Consider the following 26,787-nt stretch of genomic DNA (forward strand, 5'->3'; position numbering starts at 1 on the left):
CATGATTAGCTATAAAGGTGACTTTACAAGAAGCATTTTTCCTAAAAAAAAAAAAAACAGGAAATAAAAAGAACTATTGTTTTTTATTGGCCCATTCATTTTCATATATGTGCTTGTGAAATTGTTTATTCTCTTGAGTCTGACAATTACACAATTGTGCTCCTAAGTAACAGACCACTGAGCAAACTCAGGTCATATCAAAGGTATACACACACCTACTCAGTTGTAGTCTTCCCCACCTTTCTTAACAGATGTATTAAAAAACAAAATCATATTTACCATCTTTTCCCACTGGATTGAGTTGTGTGGTCAGCTCTGCAGCCTCTTATCTGTCCCCTGGTGCAGTCCCTTCAAAGCTGCGCCTTGGACACTGGTTGAACTGAGAGGATGGGCATGTGTCGTTAGTGGGAGGATGACTATGAACAGACTGGGATGTCCTTTCAGAATTGGTGTTGCCTTCCTTTTCATCAGACGAGCCTTTCACCTTTTCTTCATGAAGCTTTTCGCCTATGGCTAAGGAAGTTGAGAGCATGAGCAGTTTTTGGCTCTTAATAGCTCCAGGCCTTGGGCTTCCCTGCCAGGTGAGGTGGGTTTATGGCTTTTGGGCTGGGCAGACTTTTACAAGAATGTTTTAATGGGAAAAAGAATCTAATTGTGTAGCTTTTCCCAGCTTGAGTTATTTCATTAGATAGGGGTCAACAGCAGAAATGACCTAAAGATGGCCTTTACTACGAAGCTGGATAAATATACCCAGGATATGTCTCAGTTAGCTAGCTACACTTAACCAACTATTCGTCGTTATAGAGCAGCTGTATTATCGAAGTTGGAACATGTTAACTTAACCCAGGGTTTTTCAACCTTGATTAGCGGAGAATAAACAGAGACACCGTGATCAGTTTCACTTTAATACGGCACAGTCCTCTTTCTATTCTTTTATCCGTGTTTTTTTAGTGCAGTTTGTGGTTCTGATGCTTCGTTCATACAGTTCAGCCTACATCATAAGATCATATTTTAGAAAACCTGTATTATCTCACAAGACTGAGGCATCCAGAGTGTAAATGGTAAATGGACGTGATTTATATAGCGCTTTATAACCACTGAGGTAGTCTCAAAGTGCTTCAAAATATCAGCTCATTCACCCATCCACATACCAATGGGACTGAGCTGCCATGAAAGGTGCTAATCAACCATTGGGAGCAACTTAGGGTTCAGTATCTTGCCCATGGACACTTCGACGCATAGACAGGTATAGGTTGGGATCAAACCCCCAACCGCTGGATCAGAAGATGACCCCTTTACCACCTGAGCCACAGTCGCAAATTTATCAGTCAGATAAGAGCTCGACACATGAAGGCTTTATCTGCTGCCTAATGCTGGTCCGTCCACCAAATAAAAATCTACAGTGTATCTTTCCTATAGGATGTCATCAGGTAAATGAAAGGTATCTACCCATAAATATTCTCTCTCCTGTCAGATCAGATCCAAGCTGCAACGTGGACAGAGAATGACACACCCTTTCTTGGGCAGGTCTTTTGCCAAGAGAACTGATTGGTCAAGAGGCTGTGCTATACTAGCTCATATCTTAGCCTAGCATTTAATCTGGTCCTGACTCCTGACCAGGTTAGCTCTTCAGCATAAGTTACCATGGTGATTAACCCAATACGACATTAACCAGGGTCGTAGTACAGCACACACAGAATAAATCTCGGAAGATAGTGCGATGAGAGGAATTCCAGCTTCATAGAACTGGCCCACAAAGATTTGTGGTTGATCAAGCTAGAAAGAAAACATGTATTTAAAAATGCTGATTTTTATCTGAATTCTTTCACGTTTTTAATTTGTTTTTCTAGATTTTAAGATGCACTTAGCTTTTAGAAGCAAAAGATAAAACTATAATGAAAGACGAAAATTGAGACAGACGGCACGGATGTGGACCTGGGCTCCCATGGGCAACAACTGATTACACTTTCCCTGACAGTCCCAAAGCAGGAAAGTGTAATGCACAAGGCTTTATGAAGGACTTTATTGTTCAGCCACAGGCAGGAAGAGCTCTGCGGATGGTTTAAACCTGGGAGGCACAGGGGGGATAGGAGGAAATTGTCCGAGATTGGGAATCTGTGCAGATGGCTATAGAAAAACATGTGAGATTTGGAAAACATTGCTTGAGCAAACATGTAAGGTGTTGTAAAAGGTAGACTGTTACCACCCGACTTGGATCGGGTTCACTTGTGCAATAACAGTTAAAACACACCGTTAAATGATTTTAGTATTGGATGGCTGAGGGAAGCTGCCAATGACAGACAGAAAACTACAGACTTTAATTTCTGTAAGTGGGTCAAACCTTTAGCATAACTGACTTTCACAGCTGGATCCAATCAGACACCGAGCTGGGGACATCTGGAACAGGTTTGATAAGCACTTTAAACACTGTATAATTGACCAACTTACTGTCTTTGGATAGTGTCTAATTGAAACTCTTAGAAGAAACATGTGATTCTGGCTCATATGGTGCACATTAGCAAGGATTAGATTGGTCCTTAGAGCCAGTATAAAGATCTGTGAATACAGAGTGTGAGGTTAATACTGCAACAGATCCATCCTTTACTGTGTGATTGAATACTAGGGAGGGTGGTGAGGAGCAATTTTAGTCTGCATTCTGTGAAAATGAAGAAAACCAATGATTACCAGATACAGCATTTACGCTCTAATGGGATTTCATCCGAGCTAACTTTACCTTTAAAACGTATTTGCATGCATTTATTCTTGTTTGTCCTTTTTTTCCTTTCAGTTGTCTTTTTTTTTTTTTTTTGGATTAATTGATTTGGGGCCATTAACCCTTCAACTACATATACATTTATTTACCCATCCACAAACCATTTACCATACATCATTTTAGGTTTAGGTAAAGCAAGTTACAATGTGTATATCAAACCAGTTCATCACTACTGCACAAAAACACCTTTATTGCCCATTTAGGTTAATCAATGTTTACATTTTAATAATATCAATTTAACATTTTGAGCAGCTGTTGAAAAGTTGTATGTACCATGCTCCATGCTGGAGCCTATCTTAGCAGACATTGGGATAGGAAGGTAGTGGCCTGTTAGGGCTTATAACGGGAGAGTCACTGGTTCAAACTCCTTTTTTTTTTTTTTTGGTTCAAACTTTTTGTGCCCCATTTCTTGTGTCCCATCTCACAAGTCCCTTAAATCTAAATGCTTCACTGACTCTATTGAAAAGAAGATTCTCAATCTCAGTGAGACTCTCCTGATTAAATAAAGGTACAATTTTAAAAAATGGATGCAAGGCAGAGTACATTTTCTGGGTAGGACTCCAGTCTTTCTCAGAGTTTTGGAGAACCACCAGTGGGACTTGCATCCATGAGCTTTCCAGTGAGATTCAGCGCCAGTGCACCACAGAGTGACCTTTCAAAAATGTGGGTTTGATATGAAAAGTAATTGCTTAAGGTTGAGTACATGAGCCTCATGAGATGAACAAACAAAACTGGGAGAGCACAAAGTATGGTGGCTTGTTAGGGACACTCAAAATCATTAGGCCAAATAAGCATTAACCGGTATTTACTAGGAGTGAGACGATACACTGAGTTCATGATATCAGGCTCTCGTTGCTGATACAATATTTTTGGGAAGGTTAAAGGCCCAAGAAATTTCTTTTCCTTTAATTCTGGACATACTTTTTCTGGGTGTGACCTTTTTTAACTCAATAGGAATATAAAAAATGAAAACAAACCATAACAATGTGGTGTGTTGTAGAATTGAAATTTTTTTTTTGATCCACTCGTATCCTTGACGAAAGGCTACATCTTCTGACCTTTTTATTATCGCAATATCTTGTCGCACAATATATCATCAAACCTTTACTATTTACATGCCTAACGACTAATGTAAATTAGGACACCATCATAAAGGTTATTAGTTTCACATTTTGCAAGAAAACAAAACAAACTTTGGGTCTTTTACAAAAGACTGTAGGTGAGAAGTCACTAGACTTTACTTCCACACGAAATCAATTATCTATATTTAACAGGAATATAAAATGACACAAGACAAATACATTGGAACCATACTTTATTTAACTGTGTTTGACGTTCTCACAGTAAGTCAAAGAACAGCCACTTCAAATACCTTTAAAGAATAGAAGAGATCACACAGAAATGAAAAGAAAACAATCAACACAAACTGTAATTATAATACCATGCAGATACACCAGTCATTGTACTCGACAATGGTGCTGAGATATTTTTCTGTTTGTAAAAGGAAAAAAGTGATCACCATCAACAGCGTAACAATAATAGTAGCTTAACTGCCAAAGCTTTATTTTGAAAAAGAGTGGCCCCCCTGGGAGCACACACGAAAGAATAACTAACTACAAATGAAATTAGGTCATGAACATGTAGAAACACGATTTCCAGAAGAAAAAAAAAATAGTTTGAAAATTACAACATGAGACAGAAGCTTACGACGTCGTCTTCTTTAAAAGCTCAAGTTAAAAAATGTGGCCGCTGTGTAAACACTTTATTTTTATACATAACACATCATGGTGTGAGCATGCTGTCCTGACCTGCTGGTCCTTTGCACAGCAAATGGATTGAAAAAAACAAAAAACTCCTCTTTGCAATGCATGCTAAACAGCATAATGTACAAGACAAACAACAAACTGACACTGAATACAGATATTGGAGCACCCTCACCAACTATTACATATCTGCTCCTTTATTTACTATACACGTTTGGAATGATTTAGGTGTGATTATTACATTTTATATCTACGTACTTGTTTTCCATCATTCACACTTTTTCATGTATACTTTCAGTTAACGGAAAATTTTCGTTCTTTTTGAAGTTTTAGCAACTCAATGAATACAGACAATTTTTTATCCATTAGGCCTTCAAGTATTCCAAAGGAGCCTAGTTTTACAAATCTTCACCACACAATTAACAAACTCAAATTAGTGATGTCCTACATTTGCAGCAGAAACCTTTCAGGACTACAGTAAAGAGAGAGACATGGTATTGGAATTCCGCAGGCTTGAGGGTGAGAGGAAGGTGGCTTTGACAGCCGTCCTTATTCAAACATGATATCCGAAGCTTGACGCAGGCAGTTGACAGATTCAGCGGGCATGCTGTGGTGCGTGATGTTGTTGGCATCCAGACGAAGATGCTTCAGGCGGGAGTAATTCAGGGGTCCGACGTACTTGCAGAAACTGGCCAGGTCGAACTCTGCAAGAAAAACCAAACAGAATGGGATTATAACGGCTGTCAGAAGAAGGAATAACAAAGGGAACATTTCTTCCAGATCAGTTTGAATATAATTAAGTCAAAATAATCTTTAGGCTGGCTAGCATTTAATGAGTGACGTATGCTAACAGGAATGACCGGAGAGATGAATAACAACCAACACACCGAATATTACCTATATTATATATTATATTGTACTGCATTGTTGGTCACTCTTAAAACGTAACCATGAGGAATCTCTACCTTTTAGTTCAAAAGAAGAAAGGCCACTAAATAGCATTTTTAGAAACAGCCTTAAAAGCACCGTCTAATGCTGCTGCTCCTTTCTCCCAACATCTCAAAAATGTATAAAGGGTTAAATTCTCCACCAACCTTCGAGCAATTTGTGCAACTCTCTTTCTTTATGCGTAAATATAGAGGATTTAAGGGTGAATACCTCTCTCTCTGCTTCTCTAGCTATCGGATGAACTGCAAACAGGCAGTGAACTAAAGCCAATTTGTTTTTTTTTACTATCCAACCCAACAAAGATCTCTTTTGGAAAAGTAGAGTATGTCAAAAGTGTTATGTGCACCGGTTAAAAAAACATATAAACATATATAAGTAGTGCACATATGCAAATAAAAAAACCCAATGTGCACTAAATCAAATGTTCTTGGGATTGACAGAAATAAATAATGGGAGTCGCTCCTGATGGGTAGCTGTTATACTTATTTTTTCAGCCAGATGTGTGTTTGTGTGTTATTGCGGAGGGAGGCGGAGCTACAGACACGGAGCACTGATCACAAGAGTGATGCGAGAAGACTGAGATATTCAGACAGGAAGAGTAACTGGGCTTACATGGTGGAGGTGAGGAAAATGATTGAAAGAAAACGAAGCAGAGTTTGGTCGTATTTTAACATCATGGACAGTCGAATATTTTCATTATCACACAGGCTCCACACACTACCTGCACCGTCATGTTCATCTCTCAATTTTGTAGCACTCTCTTTGATGTTTAGTATACAAATAAAAACTAATACATTATGTAATTTATGCTTTTTTGAATAGCTTTGATATCAGATAATTTAGTAATATTTAATTCAGGCTACAAAAAAAGTTTCAAGGGAAATCCTCTAATATTTGTGAAATAGAGAAAGACTGTCAGAAGGAGAGTGATGAGATTATGACGGTGTTCTGTCGGATGATTGACTGTTGTAAATGATTAAAAAGCTGTCTTTTCATTTGGTTTTCAGATATTTGTACTTTTAGTTTTAAGCCATTTTATTGGAAGCTTTAAAGAGGCTGATGTGCGTCTCGGCTAGAAATTCAACTAATGCCTTGATTATGGGCGGGGCTCGTGGAGAAGTTACACACGCCCAGTCTATACTATAAAATCTCAAAAGAACAATCTATGCTATGCTAAGTACCTTCTCAATATTCACTGTACCTCTTTTTTCACAATTCTTTTAATCTCACTTACTCGCCACAGATTGCAGAGTACAGCCCTGCCAACAGCTCAAACCTTCTTTTAGTGTCTCGGCCTAACACACTATGCGAGGTACCGGGGTTAAAGAGAATAATATGCAAATCCACCCACTGTTGATCTCGTTGGCCTGGAGGTAGAATTGCTCCAGCATTTCGTTGATCTCAGGGATGGACTGCAGTTTGTTGAAAGAGAGGTCTAGCTCCAGCAGTGATGTCACATTAAACGCTCCCGCAGGGATCCCCGAATCCATCAGCTTGTTGTGGGAGATCCTCAGGTACCGGAGAGACGGAAGCTTGTTCAGGTATTCTTTTGCAATGCTTTCAATGTTATTGTAGTCCGCATAGAGGATTTCCAGCGAACTCGGGACTCCAACCGGAAGCTTCTTCAGCTTGTTATGGCTTACATCCAGAGACAGCAGTTTCTTTGGGCCTTTGAAAGCCCCTCCGATAGCATCTGATGTCAACTGATTGTGTTGAATATTGATGGAAGTTAGATTTTCTTTGTCATCCAGGAGTCCAGAGGGGAACTTGGACAATTTGTTGTGTGTCATCTTCAGTTCTTCAAGTGCTTTTGAAGGTGGGATGATGGGCTCTGTGAGATTGTTGAAGCTAAAGAACAACTTCTCTAAGGCAGTGAGTTTGTCAATGCTGCCCTTTTCTATTTTACCATTGGTGAGCTGGTTCTTGTCGAGCACCAGCCAGCGTAGCGTGTCAGTGACATTATCAAAAACTCCAGCCTTGATGTCTTCAAGTTGATTGTTCTGAAGGTACAGGTACTTGATTCCTGTTGGCACCATGGGGACAGCTTTGAGTTTGCGGCTGTCACAATACATGGCACTGGGAAAACTAATGGGGCAATCGCATTCCCTGTCACAGTTGGGCCCTGACGGCCCCAGCATGGGCACAGGCTGTTCGTCGTAGTCATAGAATTGGCACAGGGCCAAGCTGATCAATACAGCCAGGAGGGGAAGACGGAGAGGAAACATGGTTCCTGCAGATCCAACAGAGGGAAGGGAATGCAAAAACAGAGAGTCGAAGGTTACAGAAGGAAATAAAGGCATTTCAAAGATCACATAAAAACAGACAAAGTGATACTGAGTAAACACACTGTAGTATCTGCTACTAAGTAACTCCATGAAATTGTTATCAAAACACATTGCAATTGGAGAAAGAGGCAGAAATGGCTTTAGTTACCAACTACAGCTGGGGTAAAAAAGTTGATCAATTGATTTAAATCGTTTATTTAATTGAATGGCCTAATATCATCATCGATTCGGGAAATCTGACAACTCTACTACTAACACAGTGACTAAAACACAACCCACCCACTCCCTATCGTGCTAAGTAATCTAGTTGATCTAGACCAGTTGGAAATGAACCAGTACCCCATTTGTTCAATCAATTATAATGAAATGCACAAATCAGCTTATTCCTAAAAGAAAAACAACAACATGGACTAATCAGACTTAAAAACATCAAATCATTAATCAAAAACTATAAAACATGGCTTTATAAAGCAGTGTTGACCAAGTGAAGCCTTAATGATTAAAGGAAACCATAAATCAAAGTCTGAAGACTGAATGAAACTTATACATCAGTTCAAATGAAGCTAGTAGACAATGCAAAGCCTCCATAATTGTTCCCAGACTTGTGAAAAATGCAAGCAGACTCCAACGTCATGCATGTGCATCCATTTGAAGAGTATACATTTCCCCATATCTCAAAGATTTGGCTTTTTTGTATTTACAAAATATCTTTAAACAGTATAATTGTTGCATATTTAGTCTAATACAAAACTATGCATCATACTATTTAACAAACTTTTATCCAAGTATATATATATATATATATATATATATATGTATATATATATATATATATATATATATATATATGTATATATATATTTGTCTAGCCCTATCCCTTACCCTAAAAATCCAGTTGTGACACTTTGTATTCACAACTGGAAAAGTCAAATAAAGTTGCTCAACCAAGCAGCATATCACTTACCTGTGCTTCTCTGTCTTAGTGGGTTTGTAGGGCCAGTAGGTAAGAACAGTGTGGTGTTCAAAGCTGGAGGTCTCTGGAGAAAAACAGTGAGAGAAAGCAGTAGAGAGAAGGAGGAGAGAGAGGGGAGGATGGAGAACAGTGAGAGGGAAAGAGGGAGGGAGGATGAGAGGGGTGAGGGTTTGATTGGATACTTCACCGACTGAGAGGAATCAGTGGATGCCAGCACAGCATCCAAATGAGCTAACAACTGTCCAGTGTTACAGGTAAAAGTACACAGTCTTTTCCATCTTCACCAGCCAAATTATTTTGTTTGTGTCCTGATTCCCGACAATTGTCCATCAACATTTTTTTTTCTTCTCCAAAATGTGAATCAACTAGAGGTTGAAATGCTACACGTGTGGAAAATACAAGGGTAGGAAAACCATGTCTGGAAAAATGTGAAAGCAATCTTCGGCGGTCATTTATCCAGACGTCTGCTATGAAGACGAATAAATTCAGCTGCAGCTCTTTAGCTGTGAACCTGGCTTTGGAAAATCTGACAGAAAGCATAAATAACAGCCAAAGTTACATAAGACTAATCCCAAAAATCAAAGAAACAACACCGGTGACAGTATAAACCAGGTCCAATGGGTACCAGATGTTCCATGCAAGAAAAAAACCACCACTTTTTACCCCACTGAGTTTTCCTAATTTGTTTTCCTGATTACACAAAAGGTGACCATAATGAAGCCCAGTATGATCCTCACTCATTAGTTGCTAATGTGTCTTCCATTTGTTGGTGCATATTTAATCACACAATCAGTGACGGTAAAGGCTGTCTGGAAGTCATTGGTCACAGTGCCTTCTGTTGCTTTACTCACATTCTTAAAGGCCATTTTGGACACGTGTCCTTTGAGAAACATGTTCATATCATAAATCTAAGTCAGTCTCTCCGACTTCAGAACATTTTTTAAAAAACTCAGAATAAAATAGTTGTCAGACTAGGCCACACGGATAGTAGTAGAAGAAAATATCTGTTTGTAGAAGAAAAGCACATGTTTGGACATTGAGTGTAAAGATTGGCTTTAGTTTGGTGTAATTACTGTTTACAAGAGGCCAAGCGGAACATTTTGCAATATGCTGTAGAGTTGATTGAGTGAGTTAGCTGAGACGGACTGTAGATGCTGCTTGACATGCTATTTTTGAATTATATTTTTGGTGCTGGATGTTAAGTTTTTATCATTTTAATAAACAAACAAGATTCCCCCGGGGACCACAAACCTCTGCCAAGTGCCAAACATCCTCTTTGTCAGATATTGGCAGTTATCTGGATCAGTGATCCTGATCATGGTACCATGATTATTCACACTTTAAAGGCTTGGAAGACATTTCTATGCCCATTATTAACAATGCAGTAGGTCCAAATGTAAGGGCTTCCCCATTTAGTTTTTTTGAAATTGCGATTAAATATACTTCTAAATTCTATACAGATGAAACTAGGTAGAACCTGAAATAACTGAGTCAAAGTTATAAAAGATCAGTCAATTATGTATTGAGATATGGATTTTCAAAATTTTACCAATGATGAGAGATGGGGAGGTGAGGTGTGCCGCTCTCTGCCATGTGCAGCAATGAGAAAGCTTTCAGGACTTTGCGATCATGAACGAAAAGAACAAAAAGAAGAGGTGTTTGATATACTGTTTGTCAGTCATATTAAATATGAATTATTTTGAAAATCTGCCTTTTATAAGAAAAAAAAGGATTTCAATGACAGAAAACTTGTTTCACTTATATACTGTTTAAAAATTGTTCACATAGTGTTTTCGCATGAAGCTATATTCACACACAGCAATGTGTGGGTAATGTAAAGTAGTCAGAACTGCAGTTAATTATGGTGGTTTCATGGTGGATGCCACAACGGCCGCGTAAACAAGCCATTCGTTTTGCTGTCAGGGGTAAGCCCCTTAAAGGTCACTTAGCACATGTTGAATCTCTGCACATGAAATCTACACATAATAAAGAAAACATGTTGGAAAAGAATGGTTTTGTAAGTTTGATGGTTGTGAAAAAAGCAGAAAACCAAGTGTAATGCACACATCTGTTGTGTGTTAGGTCGACACTGCACAGGTGGATTGTGAAAACACTGCAGAAAGTGCTCCTCTCATTTTCTTAAGTTGCCCAACTCCCCACTGGGCATCCTGATCTGCTGCATAGATTGTCCACAGCAGAGGTTTGACCTACCATGGAAGGAGGTCATAGGTGGTACTATGAGCATTGATGGTTCCTTTGGGGATCTGTGATTACACATCCAACAATACAGCAGATTCTAACCTACAGCAGCTATTAGAAACATATTAAAGCCCCAGTTAACCATCCCATACACTTTGCCAGTTTTAATGACCTCATGGTATGAAACCAAAAAATGGGCTGCAAACCATTTTCCAATGGGTCATCTACAAAGGCAAAACAATTTGTAAGGGAACTTATTTGTATAGCCAAGGCTTGCTATTCACAATAGTTGGAATTTTGGAACTCAAAAGGCAACACATTCTCACAGGAGATGGTGAAACTCTCAGGTTATTCAATTCTATTGTTTCGTGCATGCCAACACGATTTACTCATTCTTTTCGTGCCACTTGGAACAAAGATATGCCTCAGAAATATACAGAGGCTTTGACCTCAACACTAACTGGAGTTAGAGAAAATGATGTGGTACAGCCATGAAGAAGGGATTGGTGAAGGCAGGCGGACACTGTGCAATTTTTTCGATCGTTGCAGAGTCCAAATGCGCACAGCTCATGATTCATGTTCTCACACTATACGGACTGACACTCTGACACGATCTGAGTGCTCACACTGTACGTCCATACGTGATGCGTTGGGGTCTTGTCTCCAGAAATGCAAATCACAAATTAGAAGAAGAAGAAGAACTCTGAAGCGTTGCCATTAAAACGGAAGAAGAAGAAGAACCCAGAAGTGCATCTCAGCAAAAAGAGCTTTAAAAAAGAAAAGATGGCGATGTGATGGACCAGGTACTGGCTGGACAGACGTGGGCAGTACGGTCCATCAATTTCACAGTGGTCCTACGGTGTTTGCTCATGCGCAGTGCGAGAGTTTGAGGTAAGCCGGTTCATGGCACTGCTTCAACAGTGCGATACCCTCACGAGGAGCGACCTGGCTTTCAAACATGTGTGATTTCCTTGCGACCATACAATTGCTGATTGGGAGCTGGTCATGAGGTCTTAATTGCTTCTTGTGACCCCTTGTATGCTACATGATGCATGACACGATTTAGCAGAGACTCGGCCCGATTCCAAAAATAGACGCATGAGTCAAAAATTGGCTCAAAATAGGCCAAAAATCGCACACTGTATGTCCACCTTTAGTGGTTAAGTTTAGGGTAAGTAGCACGGAATTGTGTTGGCACGCACTAAACAGTTGATTGATTAATGTACGTGACTCTTTCACTATTCTTTGTGAGACTGGGCTGCGTAAGATCTATATTTTTCACCTTTTTACATTTTCTGATATCTCAAGCTTCACCTCGTGCTAGCCTTGGTTTTTATCATACACCATGTTGCAATACAAGCAGTCTTCTGTCACTTGGCCAAGTCTTCATTGCAAATGAGAATTGGTTCTCAATGATTTACCAGGTCATCAACTATAAAACTAATTTGAATAAACCAAGAAAAAAATAGGTATTATTTCATGTTCAAGTGGTGTTTTTACAAGATTACAATTTCATTTAGCAGATGCTTTTCATCCAAACATGAGCAGTTAGGGTTAAGGGACTTGCTCAAAATCTCACAGTGATGGTCCGGGTTGGATTTGAACCGGTGAACCACCTACTATAAGCCTGCTTCCTCAACTGTTATGCCACCACACTACATTTTGTAAGTGAATGTATGTCCTGAGGCCAGACAAGTTGTAAGTGCCACTCTAAAGGGATTTACATAGATTTTTAAAGAAAGTCTCATATCAGTCACAAATGAAGATTTTGTTAACTTTGTAACTCATGGTCCAATAACAACAATGTTTGAGTTTATTTTCAAAGGAAAAATCAAAAATTCTTATTGCAAAGTGTACCTGGCCTCTAGTGGCCAAGGATAAAAACTGACGATGCTTTGGGATTGTACAAAGTCAGCTCTTTTTGTCATTGTGATGCATAACCAAACTAAACATTGGATTGTTGGCATTGGAAACAGATCAGACAGGTTGCCTTAACCCCACTGATGAGGTGTTGTTACATTTGCCCCAGGTGGATCACAGACTTCCTGTCTGACAGGAAGCAGCACGTGAAGCTGGGAAAAACCATCTCTGCTCCCCGGACCATCAGCACTGGATCTCCTCAGGGCTGTGTTCTTTCTCCTCTGCTCTTCTCCCTGTACACCAACAGCTGCACCTCCTCTCACCAGTCGGTCAAACTCCTGAAGTTTGCAGACGACACGACCATCATCGGTCTCATCTCTGATGGAGACGAGTCTGTCTACAGGTGGGAGACAGACCGGCTGGTGTCCTGGTGCAGCCAGAACAACCTGGAGCTCAATGCTTTAAAGACAGTGGAGATGATAGCAGACTTCAGGAAGAACCCAGCCCCCCTCACCCCCCTCACCCTGGGAGACTCTACAGTGAGCTCTGTAGAGTACTTCTGCTTCCTGGGGACCATCATCACTCAGGACCTCAAGTGGGAGCTGAACATCAGCTCCCTTATCAAAAAAGCTCAGCAGAGGATGTACTTTCTGCGGCAGCTGAAGAAGTTCAGTCTGCCAACAAAGATGATGGTGAACTTCTACAGCTCCATCATCCAGTCCATCCTCTGCTCCTCCATCACCATTTGGTACGCTGCAGCTACGGCCAAGGACAAGGCCAGACTGCAGCGTATCATCCACTCTGCAGAGAAGGTCATCGGCTGCAATCTGCCCTCCCTCCAGGACCTGTACGCCTCCAGGATTTTGAGGCGTGCAGGAAAGATTGTGGCCGACCCCTCCCACCCCGGTCATAAACTGTTTCAATCTCTCCCTTCTGGTAGGAGGTTTCGGTCCATCAGGACCAGAACCTCCAGACACAAAAACAGCTTCTTTCCCTCTGCCACCATCCACATGAACACACCCCAAGTCACCCACTGACCCCCCCCCCCACCCGATCACCACCTCCACCAGCTTGATATCTGCTGCACTGTATATATATATTTATATTTATCCTATTTATCCTTTATTCTCTATCTATTCTTTATTTATCCCTCATCCTTTATATTTATCATTATTATTATTATTATTGTTGCTGGGTTGTTCGTTGTTCTTTGTTGTTTTGTTTTTATTTCTTTTATTTCTTTTTGTTGCTTGTTTTTGTGCACCAACCACCAAGTCAAATTCCTTGTACTGTCCTCAAAACTGTACATGGCAAATAAAACATTTCTGATTCTGATTTGAAATCCTATAGAAGTGTATTTGTTGCTCGTATATCTGTCTTCAAAAGGCTCTCGATCAAACTTTGACTGAAGTAACTCTTCCCATTACATCAGACATATGTTTCTCCAGACTGTTTTTCACAGCAAGGCTGAAAAACAGATGGCCTGCTGCACATTTTGTTAAGTCTGTGCTTTATTGTATTTTTTCACGATTTTGTCTACTTCGTACTGCCATGTCCTTTCCATTAGAACAGACGGCAGACATTGGCCTCAAGGTAGTGTTTTCATAATATTTTGTCCTAATTGCATCTCACAAAAGGCCCAAGAAACTGAGCCAAGCAGTTTACGACTTTAGAGGATTGTGAGTTTGGCTTTAAGGAATGTGTTACAGAACATTTTTCCTCTTGAGTGCAATCAAGTGCAACACTCTCTGTTTTAAAGGTATATTAAACAAAACAAATAGCACAATGTGCAGTGCGTTTAGTGACCTTTTCCTAAATCAGTGGCAAACTGTAAATTTCTCACCTCGGCCTCCCATCGTCTTGTGTCAGAAGTGATTCACTTCATATCCTTATTATGACACCATGGCTATTGTAACCAAAAACTACCAATACGCAGAAGCAAAGTGTAAAGCATTATTGCATCACAGAAAAGTAGCCATTGCTAATGTCAGTTAACATGATTCAACAAACACACGTTACATGCCATCAGTAATGTTATTAATCTCTAAATATTTGTACAGCAAAGAAAGTGAACTTTTAACCAAACCCTGATTTTCTCCATTGTAGTTTGCTAACAGTGCTAATGCTAATTCACCAACACAAATGTATTGTGCTTTTTCAAATGCAAACTGCTCACATTAGTAGGTCACCTGACCTTGAATCAAGGGACATAAAACCGGTCATGTGATAATATGTTAGCTAATGTGTCAAAATCAATCATACTTATGTCAAATGATGGCAGTTATTTTTAATCTTGAATTGTTGAAAAAACTCAGAATCATATAGTTTTTCTAAAAATATTCCACAACCTCGACCCACTCGCCCCTCCATCCCCCTCAAAAGAAAAAGAAAATGTAATAAAAGGTCAAAAAATTCAAGGAGTAGTAGTAGGAGATAGTGTGAGTGGTTGTCTTTGTGTTACTCTGCGATGGACTGGCGCCCTGTCCAGGGTGTACCCCTGCCCAACAAACGCCCATTGAGAGCTGAAGATAGGCACCAGCCGACCCACGCGACCCTGATAAAATGAGCAAGCGGGTCAGAAAATGGATGGATGATGATATTGATTGACATTGGTATACACTTTTTCATCATTATCGATTAACCAATATCTGATGTTTGAGACATTTTAAAAATCAATCAGGGACTTTTTCCATAACTAAAGAATAATGCTTATTCTCATTTTGCATCGATAATGTTTATTTGTGGAAAACATCCAGTGAGGCCTGTTATTTCCATGAAGACATATATTATGCAACCTAAAATTAGGTTTGGGTTGATGGGGATCTGTGTATATATCGGTATCGGTATAAGATCAAAATTGTAAGTTTAGTGTTCAACAATATTGGCAAAAAGCTAAGATCAAACATCTCTAAATTTAAGTGACAATCCTGCAAAAAACTGTTATAGGGTTTGGATGAGAACTGTCATATTGATACAGTATATCCAATAATAAAATATGATGAATATTCCTGGCTTTGCTGGTCATTGCAGCTGATACAAATGATAGCAAATCGCATTGTGATGGCTGTGATTACAGAACGTGATTTATTACGCTTTTATTCCCAAGTAAAATCCACAACCTCACCTGTTTGATCTGTAGCTCTTAAATATATTAAACCATAAAATAAAAAGCTGTCACTGAAAAAGCTATTAAAGCCTGCATCTATTGTGTTAAACTCCACGCACAAAACCATCAATAAGTGCCTAAAAATAAACTACTCGAATACTACTGTACACATGCTCTGATAGTGGTGCACAGATGGAGACTGAAGCAAGCATATTAGCAAACAGGGGTATTTTTGGACATCCTGGCACAGACACACAGAAGCTTCTGACAAAATCTTTGCGGCGCCCAGACACCGCCTTCTGTTCCCACCATGTGGTCGTGTGGTAAGCACTGTGCTCAAACCAGACGGACTCATCCCCTGGCAGGTCGAAGGATTCTCTCACCTGGTGTCCCGTGTGCTCACATGGCGCATGATCCCTACCTGAGAAGATGTGTACCAGCGCTAATGCCAAAGATTAAGCACTGCTTATGTGTCAACAGGAGATTTTGTTTCTAATGAGTCCTAATACCAGGGTTGTCTCACTATCAATTTCTCTTGACTGGTTTAAGTTTACAGAATAGCTCTGTGCATGGCTGCAGCCGTCAACCTTAAGATACGTGTTAAACCACATAGCTTGAAGAAGTAAATGTGTGATGAAATTAACAGTTGCACACGACCCCAGATTTTGCACATGATATGAAACCACACACACACACACACACACACACTGAATGCAATAATACTGGCACCAGGCCTAAAACTACAAATCTAAGTGGTCATGGCCCTGCAGATAGACGCGACTCAGGAGGTCGAGTTGCACCACACTACCATTTATCTCCACACGGGGGCAACACATTGAAATACATCTGCGATGCAGGGCTGGAATAGCTCTGAGTCGCTGGGATGAGCGCCAGAGCTTGAACACTGATTCTTTTCAGCTTGTCAAGAAAAAAAAAAGAAAAAGATTGGAGTAATTTCAGAGGGGGGGATTCAGGGAAATATTTCTGTTTTTCCATAACATCTTTTTTGGGCAGGCTGTTTGCTCAGTTTGTAACCTGACTCCTAGCAGTTAAATTCTGAAGTTAAAGAGTTAACTTCTCTACGGAATGGGGTGCCAAATAAATGGTGCTTGGGCCATAGCCGGTCTGCCAGTGAGATAGATCCGTGAGAGTTCTCAACCTTGGGATCGGGACCCTATTTGGGGTCGTGAGACCCTGGCAGGGGGTCGCCAGATGCCTTCAAGAAACTAAGAATATTTTCTGAACAATCTGAGACTGTTTTTGCTTATTTTTACTCTTTTTTTCTGCAAGTACGTCAAACTTTCCATACTGATTCAACTTCTTGCCATATTTTTGCTCCTTTTAACTTTTAACTTCTAACTTCTTGCCACCATATTTCATGCCCATTATTTGCCAGTTTAAACGAATTGTTCCTAATATTTCCCATTCAAAAACACACACGCGACACTTTAAACCTTTTTTTTTTTTTTACCACTTTTTCTCCACATTTATGGCCACTCTAATTTGCATGTTTTGACCAATTTTTGTGTTTTTAAAAATCTATATTTTCCACCACATGACTGTTCTTTAATGTTCATGTCTGAGTTCAACCACATTCAGATACAGTCGGGGTCCCTGTTTTCTGGAACCTTTATTTTGGGGGTCGCGAGCTGAAAAGGTTAAGAACCACTGGGATATATGGATGGAAAGATAGTCTCTAGATCCGTTCAGATATTTTAACCTGTTTCATGTGGGAGGTATCGCCTTGTGTCTCGTGGGGGACTTCCTTCCTATTCTCTAACCTCAATGTTCTCTTTAAGATCATTTACATGGCTGACAAGCTTTAAATTATTGGTGGCCTGCAGGCTGTAAAAGCTTCATGGAGAATGATTTTCCACTTCTGTCCAGAAATCCTATTATTGTTACAGACTGCCAGGCAAGGTAAAAGCTAATTAATCTATTGTAAAGTAAACATTGTTTAATGGGCTGATGTAGAAGTTTCATCATGGCTCTGTTGTAAGTTAATAGTGTAGGTGTTGTTTGATTGGCTGCCTTTGGGAGCTCCACATTACTCCCCCTGACCAAAGACATGCCAAAGACTCTAAACTGAAATGTTGTATTTGCATTTGTACTGTATGTATGGATTTATATCTTTCTGTAAATATGTACAGGGCGCCTTATGATGGATCTGTCTGCCAGAGAGTTGCCCAATTCTAGATCAGTGCATGTTGGGAGTATCTCCAGGCATATGAGGAATGCACAACATAGCTGAGTTTAGTAAACAGCACACAGAGCTGAGATCTCATCTCTAAATGTTACATGATGGGAGCATCTCCAAAACTTGAGTGCTTCTTTGTAAATCAGTAGCTATCAAAACAGTTCCAAGAAAACAAGTGGATATAGGCACATGTACAGTCATTAATTGTGATGCATTTTTGGAGAACAGGGTAAAAGTTGAGATCAAACAGACACAATTGAAGATTAGATTGCAGAATAAATTGATGGTAGTCCTGACAGAAAGGCATGTGTTGCTCACCTGTGGAAAATATGACACCAGGATGCATCATCGGAAGACAGGCAAGCTACCAGAAGCAGTGTGGTGTTCTGCCCAGCTATCTATGGAGATGTTACTTTATCATGTGCCGTTAAGACACGCCCAGTCTATACTGTACAATCTCCAAATAACACTCTCCTCTTTGCTAACTAGCTACTCAATACTGACAATAGCTCTGTATTCACAATTATCTCAATCCAATCTACTCACCACAGATTGCAGAGTCAACAGGTGCTAGTTTTGTACAGGAGGGGTGGAGTCAACAGTGATGTATTAAGCCACCAACATGTCACAAACCACCATTTGATTGTAATAGCTGTGTTTCAGCCCATAGAGGGCAGTCACTCTTACATTTTTGCAACAAGATAGTCAAATCAAAATACTTTGACTCAAATGTCAAGAGTTGGACTAGAATCTATCAACAGCCTTACTTCATATCCAAATAAATTTTGGATATGTTTTGGGGATTTAGTTATCAAGGTCTTGGATACCAAAGAACAGCTTTTGAGGTCTGTTGAAGTGAAGACCAAGATGATCGTTATGTTAAATGTTCAGGTGGGGTTAAGTTCACCAACACCAGGCATTCTCACCTTGTGAACCAACCAAAGGTACAAATCCTCCTTCAAAATCAAAAACTCATAATTTCTGTCATTTAATGCCCATCTTTTACTCCTGTGACTCATGAGGAATCTACTTTGATTCAACATTCTGATCCATAATTACACTTTTACAGGAGTAGCCTGCAGTATTTAATTATGGGCACAATTGTTTGTGTATTAGCAAAGATAGCAGTTATCAAGAGGTTGGCTAGTGAAAGATGGTATTAACAAGCCATAATCTGTGTATATCTGACATAAGAGGCTCTTGATATGAAAGGAATGAAGTGGAAGTGGCTTTTCTCTTTGTAAGTTATAGAAATATAAATGATAGAAATTATTCTTTTAAATTAACAAAGCCTTTTTCTTCATATATCCCCATAATCAGCACGTGTAGTACCAAGGAGAGGTAGTGGATTCAAAAGACGAACCGAGGCAGAATACATTGGATATTTGCAGCTGTATGTGAATCTAAATTAATGAAATTTGTTTTTACAAAAGACTTCCCACCATTTCTAGCACAGAACCTATAATTTTAAAAGTGACAAAAACAATAGATCAGAGTTCATCCGTACAATTGGTTTCAAGTATCGCGCTAAATGCCAAACCAAGGGTTAATATTACCTTTAGGCCTGCCATTATTAGTTCCTAAACTGTGTTGCTATCTTACCTGTTCCTCTTGACATTTTACACCTGTACCTCCTCTTGACCTTGTTCACCAGCATCTTGGCGCCATTATGACGATGGAAATCACATGAACTGTTTTTTTTTTTTTTTTACAACCAGCAATGAACCTCTCCTTTTTCCATTAGTGTTTTTATTTCATTCAGGACACCTTGGCTGGAGCCCCTGCTCCGGAGAAAAAAAAGGAAACCCTGTGCTGCTGATGAGTTAGGTCCGAGCGATGATAAGTGCTTGTGCCTATAAGCAATGAGAGTTTTTTTATACAGCATTTATATACAGCGTCTATACATACGACATTCACACCTACATGGGTGCTGTCGGCATGCCAGTCTACATACACCCTAGATTCTTTTTTTGACTGTTAAAAGACCAAAAACAGAGAAATATATAAAACATGTTAACAGGAAAAATCAGATAGCATTAGAAGAAGTTGCATGCATATAAATCTTTGGGAATTGCTCTTGTTTAAGAAATATCTGGTTTATTCTACATTTTTAGAAGCTATTTTCATTTTTGAACAAGGAAATTACTTGCACAGAAAAGGACCGGGGGAAGGAAACACCGGAGTATGCACAAGGAATCAAAACGTGATGGTTGTGTTTATCTCAGAGTGCAGTGTGTGTAACATCTCACTCTGCTTACCAGTTTAAGTGCACTGGCAGATGTCAATTACATGTTGGTGGTTAATGGTACTTTGAAACACAGGTTAACCCCCTGCTGCCTGCTCTACAGGCCACCTCTTAGAAGTTATACAGCAACTGAAAAAAAGAGTTACACAGGGATTGAGGTAATTTCCCACTGAGTAATTTACTTCCTCATCTCTGCATTTCACTGAATGAGTTGCACTAAAAAAAGCTTACAGGAGGTACAGAAGCTGTTTGTCCTACAAACCTTGAGGCTAAATATTGTAAATATGTTGCATTTGAGGTCCATGTCCAGTAAAAATGGGTTTAGAACATCGTCATTTGAAGCAGTGATGATATCGGCAAGGCTTTTTTTTATGGTGGTGGTGGCAACAGAGGGTGGGACGCGAGGGTTTGGTCAGTGTTGTGGGGTTGCGGTCAAACACACACACACTTAGAAAATGTTCACATGCCCATTCAAAAACACACACGCGTCACGGTAGATGGCTCTACTTCTTCCTGTAGTTGCCGAGTTGGATGGCGGAGCGGTCGAAGACACAGCGGAAGGTGACCGGCTGGACTTCCCAGTAGGACACGGGGTTGCTGAAGAGGCTGATGCCGGAGTACATGGCCTTCTTGGTGTTAAAGCCAGGAGGACAGAAGTCTTCTGTTCCCACATTGGAGATTTTGTTGGCATGGAGGTAGACCACCTAGACAAGGGATTGGAAAGATTACAGCTTTTTGTCACTTGGAGGCATATGCATGGCAATAATTAAGTTATTCTAAGATAAAGCAGATTGTTGTGATAACTCTAGAACCCAGAGGGAAAAATAGCAGTATTAAAAACATCATTATTATCCTCTTCAGAATGTTTTCATTGTAAACAGGAGCTCAAGAAGGGCTTTCAACATGATCACAAGTGCTGATTTTACATAAAATGAGAGAGAAAATAAGGCTCATAAATTGTTTGAATAAATCTCAAAACACCAGACAATTCTCTGAAGGAGAAATTACACCAATTTTACAAACTGCAGTACAAAAATCCCTCAAGTATAAACGATGCGTATTAAATAATGTATATAAAATCAAACTTTGCGATTGGAATAGTAAGTTATACAAACTACTTGCAGCACAAAGGGGCACAGAGTGGTGATAAAGGTCCCAAGAAAAATTTACAGCTGCAATAGACAATCTACAAAGCCCCAGGTACCTCAGTAAAGGGCAAACAAACTGGAGAAGCCATAATACCCAGGTTATTGCCACCTCAATCTGTAGTAGCATAGTAGCAGAATGTCACAACTACGACAAACTAGAAGAATAGTAACCCCCCTAAAAACCCAAGCTAGGACATAGTTTTGTTTATGTATTGTAGTTGCTGCAAGATATTTTCCTTTACTACTTTCTTCAAAGTCCAAAACTTTGGTGTTCACAAAGCCCTGAATCACAGGAACAGGAGTTTACCGGGAACAACAACAAAAGCATTGTTGAGCCCAAAGGCCCGGCCGGCCTTGAGAGGACTAATGAAATCAAATAAAAGTAAAACTCAATGTCTTCAATCAGATTTGCTGGCACTGCTTTTACCCCAAAGGCCAAATTAGTGCAGTACAGTGTGACTCGCTACCAAAAGTCCACTCAGTAAACAAACTAAATGAATCCATGTGGTCCCTGTTGGAAGGGTCTCACTTGACTAGCGATCAGACAGTGCTAACCTAAACAGACCAAATGCAAAACTTGAACAAAGGTAAACTCCTCCAGTCTGGTTTCAATCGGAGATAATGAGCCGTGTATTATCGCACCACAGGAACTTGAGTCCTACAACTACATGGATGTATATGCTTGAACCAACAAGTTGCAAAAACAACTCTTTTCATGATTCAGTCGTGTGTTAAAACCAGAATAATCAACACAATGATATTGAAGCAGAGCCAAAAGAGGAACACGTACCTGGATGTACTTATGATCGGGGAGTCCAGGTGGAACGGAAGTTAGGGCATTGTTGTCAAGGTGTAGCTCGCGCAGATGAGGAGTATTAGCCAGTGAGCCATTCTCCACAGAGCTGATCTCATTGTAACTCAGACCCAACCTGCAACAATCATGATTGGACAAGTGAAAATACATGAGTTCAGACTACAAGATGCACAGAAACAAAAACAAAGAGGTCAAATATTTCTTGGGTGTGTTCTAGGTCTGAAAATCAAATTCTTTCAAGGACAAAATCGTGATTGCTATTACTTGGCCAGGTGCTTCAGGCCTTTGAGGCTTTCAGATGTCACTTTGGAGATCTTGTTTCCATCCAGGTGAAGCTCAGAGAGAGACTTGGGCAGATCTGGCAACCAACAAGATATGGATTACTATAAAATTAAAGTGGTGACATAACTCTGGATTATATGGAACTATTAAACTGCTTTAATGGAGCACATGCTAACATTTAGCTCACCTATTTTTTAGTTACCTCCACCAAGGACGTTCTATTTTTACCAACATTTATTTTTTAGTTTTTTTGTCTGTTAGCAGGATTACATAAAAAATACTTAGTGGATTATGACATACTTTTACCCAAAGATAGACCTTAATCAATGGAGGAGTTCATTACATTTTGGAGAGGATCTAGATCAATATACTGATTCTGGATTACTTTAAAAAATCTGTCATTATTGCTCAGGTTGGTTCCTCAATTACTTCATTGAGTTTCGCAATGCGAATTTCATTGCAGTAAAAAAAAAAAGAGTGTTCCCAATTTGGACCTACTGTATCGTTATTAATGGAGTGGAAATTTCTTCCAAACCTTTAAAGTGTGAATAATCATAGTACGATGATGCACATAACTGTGATTACTCGGCAAAGCGGATATTTGATGCTTGGTAGAGGTTCGTGCTTTCTGAGTGCTCTTGTTTGAAATATTTTGAGGTTTCTGAAAGCATACAAACCATCAAACCTATCTCACATCTTTGATAAAAAGATAAACGTTGTACCTTTGGGGATCTCTGTGATATTAGTATCAGCAATTCGGATGTAGGAAACCCGCTTCAGATCAACGAAAGCTCCATTCTCTATTCCTGCGCTCTTCAGTGGGTTGGACCCCAGCTCTGAAAAAAGCACAAAAAAAAACTACTGAGACCAAAAAAAGGAGAACAAGAAAAAGGAGGAGAAGTAATGTGTCACAGCTGGGAAATAAATTTTTTATCCTGTGTTCTATGGGAACAAATGGGTGACCTTTGAGTAACCCATTGAGCAAGAAAATGACTTGTTTCCAAAGAAGCCTTTCTCCATGCCAGAATTTCTCAACTTAAGGGTGGATTCAGTTCCCAAATCAGTTTATTTGTGAGATGGAAAATACCAAACATAAGTTAAAGTCAAACAAAAGGGCATGGACTTTAAAACAAAAAGTAAGTAATGATACAGGCTTATCTTCTGCAAACAGAAAATCACAATCAGCCAGTAGATCAAATGTTCCTGACAACGCATTGTTTATGAACTGTAAAAACATTGGATTCCTTCAAAAAAGTCTATTGATCAACCTACCGACAACACTGTTTTATGTTCTTAACTAAGCAAAAGTTTGGTAAATTGTGTGCATACTTCAGCTAATTCGTATTTCATGCTCTTGTGAGCCAAATGGATTGAGATTGTTCAAAGAAACAACAGTAAATGTGCCCTCTACTGGCAGGGAGGAATACTTACACAGCCCTCCTTACAATTCTTAAAGAGTAATTAAACCCCAAAACTATTTTTTTTCCTGCTGATAACAAATTCATTTTGCTATGAAGTAGTGTTGTTGATTGATTTTTGTGCAACTCATGACATTTTAAAGTATTTCCAACTTGTGGTGTATTCTGTTGGAATTATGTAGGAATGACTGCCTTCTATGGGTTGAAACCTGGCTATCACAATCCAAGTTATAGAGGTTGATGGGGTTTTAGAGGCAGCTTTTGTCACGAACCACCACTGTTGGCCACGCCCCTCCTATAAAAACTAGCACAGCTTTGCAATCAAGTTGGATTAAGAGAATCACAAATATAGCAAGAAGTATAGTGAGCATTGAGTAGGTAGTATCATAGCATAGATTATTCTTTAGGGATTTTATAGGGAAGACTTAACTGTCTGAACTGCTCCAGGAGCCCTGTCCATAATCTGGACATTTTATTTTTATTTCCAGCCTAGACGCACGTCAGCCAAAACCTCAGGGTTTAGTCACTCTTTAAAGTTACTTAATCTATTTTCTTGTTATCATTATTACCGGAAAGGATCCTGAAGATCTTATCATTGCTCGACATTCCTCCTCCTGTTATCAATGAAGTTGTTTGACAAAAATAATCTTGATCAATATGATTTATTTCTTCCAATTCCATTTGTGTATGTTTATATTCTCTCAAATGGGAATGGATTTGGATTTAGGCATTTTATATTGATGACAAACAATTTTAATGTATGTAGCAATACAATCTTACCCATTACGATGATGTTGGACATGCCGGCGAAGGAGGATTTCTTAATCTTGGTGATAGCGTTCTCGTGGGTGCGAAGTTCCTGCAGGCTCTTAGGCATGTTGGCAGGAATGTCCTTTAACATGTTCTTGGACAGGTAAAGACGTTGTAGCTTGGCCAGAGGGGTGAAGGCCTTGGCGTGGATTACGGTGATTTTGTTATTCACGAGGATGAGAGCCTGCAAAGAACCGTTAAACATCAACAGGTCAAGCTTTTACATTTTATCTTCAAAAAATATAAAAAACTAAAAAAATCAAACTTTGAACTCCCTGGTATTTCACTTTTCATCAGATTTCAGTAACTCATTAAACATTCCAACCACATTTGAAGCTTTGCACCTTAGCTGCTGTTAGTTTAATTAATGAAAATTTTGATTGCTACTGCTATCAACTTCAGGCACTATCATTGTTATTCTACCTTTTTAAAGGAATCTCACCCCTGCTGTTTATCCCATTTTGAAGAAGACTTGAAGCAATGTAAAATATGTGGAAAATTTCCCATGACAAGCTGGTTATTTTACAGTGGAAACAGCTCAGACCATCAAACAACAGAGTTATTTATTGCTTGAGGAAAAATTCAGGTGCTTTTAGGTGTGAGGCTACAAGGCCCGCAGGTGTATAGTTTCCATGCATCTGGTGAGCTATGTGTATAAGCTCTCGTGTTCACTGTTTGCAGGTGCTTATGGTAAAAGGAGAATAAATGTGTAACTCTGTGAAGAAGAGTGTGAAACTATATGGGGAAAGGATGTGAGATGTACTCTCATATTATTGAACAGTGTTACTCACATTGGTCCAAAAAATAAAACTAAAAAAAGAACAACACTGAACATTATTTAAAATTACATTTGTTCTTCGAGCTCAAACTAAATTCAATAAAACCGATCGAACACAAACTTCTTTTTTATGTGGATCAGGATTCCATGTGGAACTGGGTTGAAGTCAGTTACATAAGCCTAGATGTTCCATAATGAGGAATAAGAAGTAGATGCTGGATGAAGGTGAAATGTCTCTTACGTGTAGTCCTTTGAGGTTCTTGAAGTCGTTTTCCTTGATCTCCGAGATCTTGTTGTTCTGCAGATCCAGCAGAGTGGTGTCTGAAGGAATGTCTTCTGGAATCTCCTTTAGACCTGATGAGGACAACCGTAAGGAAAGTTATCAATGCATTTTTGATCAAAGACTATATACAATATACAACAAAGTCCTGGGGTGATGTGTTCAGTGTTTAAAGGTTAAGCACTGATATCACAAAAGGAAACAGGTAATTGTTTCCCGTTTTAAAGTAATTTTGTCTCAAAGGGTTCCTGTACTGGAGCTGCAGAATAAATTAAACACACAAAAATTTAAAGAACTGTTTCAAAGGATTTTAAACTTTAAAGAAACAACATATGAGGATGTGATGTCAAGTCATTGGTTTCTATGCAGTGTTCTGTTTACATCAGGTCTCACATGGTTACTTTAATTTTCCTCTTTAGGTTTTTGCACAGACTTTTTTTCCCCACATTTTCTTTAATATCTTTTTATATATTATTACGGATAACACAAGGATGTGTGTTGAGGCTACTTGATGTGTCCGAAGTTGCTTTTGTGATCTCTTGTTGTGCATCAGAGCAGCCACAGCCGGCAGTCGGCTGCACTGTTTATAGACATTGCTCACACGAGTGAGTAGGAGAGTGTGTTGACTTACTGGGGGATGAGTTTGGGAGGACATTGAAGTGATTTAGAAGCTAAAGAAGTACCCTATAGGGAGAGCCAAAGGCACAGCTAAATGCAACAGCCTGAAATTGGTGGCGATCGTGGCTGGGGGTTTAAAAAAAGTTACCTGACTAAACCTCTTATACCTAAACCTCATATTATATATGATCTTTTGATTGAGCTAACAATTATAATTCACTACAGGTACCCTTTGAGTTAGTGCATAACGAACACTTTTTCCACTAACGCACACCTGTTGAATTCTTTAT

The 26,787-nt window shown here is 39.4% G+C and overlaps 2 protein-coding genes across 2 annotated transcripts in view; both read right to left on the reverse strand.

Moving 5' to 3' along the window:
* Window positions 1-4,071: 4,071 nt before the first annotated feature.
* lum (lumican) lies at window positions 4,072-8,988 on the reverse strand. The gene is made up of 3 exons (XM_028451483.1): window positions 8,734-8,988; window positions 6,836-7,714; window positions 4,072-5,240 (listed from the first exon to the last, which is right to left on the reverse strand). Exons 2-3 carry the CDS (start codon window positions 7,707-7,709, stop codon window positions 5,086-5,088), a joined length of 1,029 nt encoding a protein of 342 aa, XP_028307284.1. The 5' UTR covers window positions 7,710-7,714; window positions 8,734-8,988; the 3' UTR covers window positions 4,072-5,085.
* Window positions 8,989-19,963: 10,975 nt separating this feature from the next.
* Window positions 19,964-26,787, reverse strand: part of dcn (decorin) — a 19,446-nt gene continuing 12,622 nt past the window's right edge. The window contains exons 3-8 of the mRNA XM_028449687.1: window positions 25,841-25,953; window positions 24,792-25,005; window positions 23,316-23,429; window positions 22,576-22,669; window positions 22,288-22,426; window positions 19,964-21,053 (exon numbers count right to left, since the gene is read on the reverse strand). Coding sequence (XP_028305488.1) covers window positions 20,853-21,053; window positions 22,288-22,426; window positions 22,576-22,669; window positions 23,316-23,429; window positions 24,792-25,005; window positions 25,841-25,953 — 875 coding nt within the window. The 3' untranslated portion in view covers window positions 19,964-20,852. The remainder of the gene's footprint in view (window positions 21,054-22,287; window positions 22,427-22,575; window positions 22,670-23,315; window positions 23,430-24,791; window positions 25,006-25,840; window positions 25,954-26,787) is intronic.

This window comes from Gouania willdenowi, chromosome 6, assembly GCF_900634775.1.
Source record: "Gouania willdenowi chromosome 6, fGouWil2.1, whole genome shotgun sequence".
NCBI lineage: Eukaryota > Metazoa > Chordata > Actinopteri > Blenniiformes > Gobiesocidae > Gouania > Gouania willdenowi.

Excerpts from the sequence above, each read along its gene's own strand:
- lum (XM_028451483.1), bottom strand. The coding sequence starts at position 7,709 with ATGTTTCCTCTCCGTCTTCCCCTCCTGGCTGTATTGATCAGCTTGGCC. Across the intron at positions 5,241-6,835 it reads CCAGGCCAACGAGATCAACA|AGTTCGACCTGGCCAGTTTC; the intron begins GTGGGTGGATTT and ends TTTTTCTTGCAG.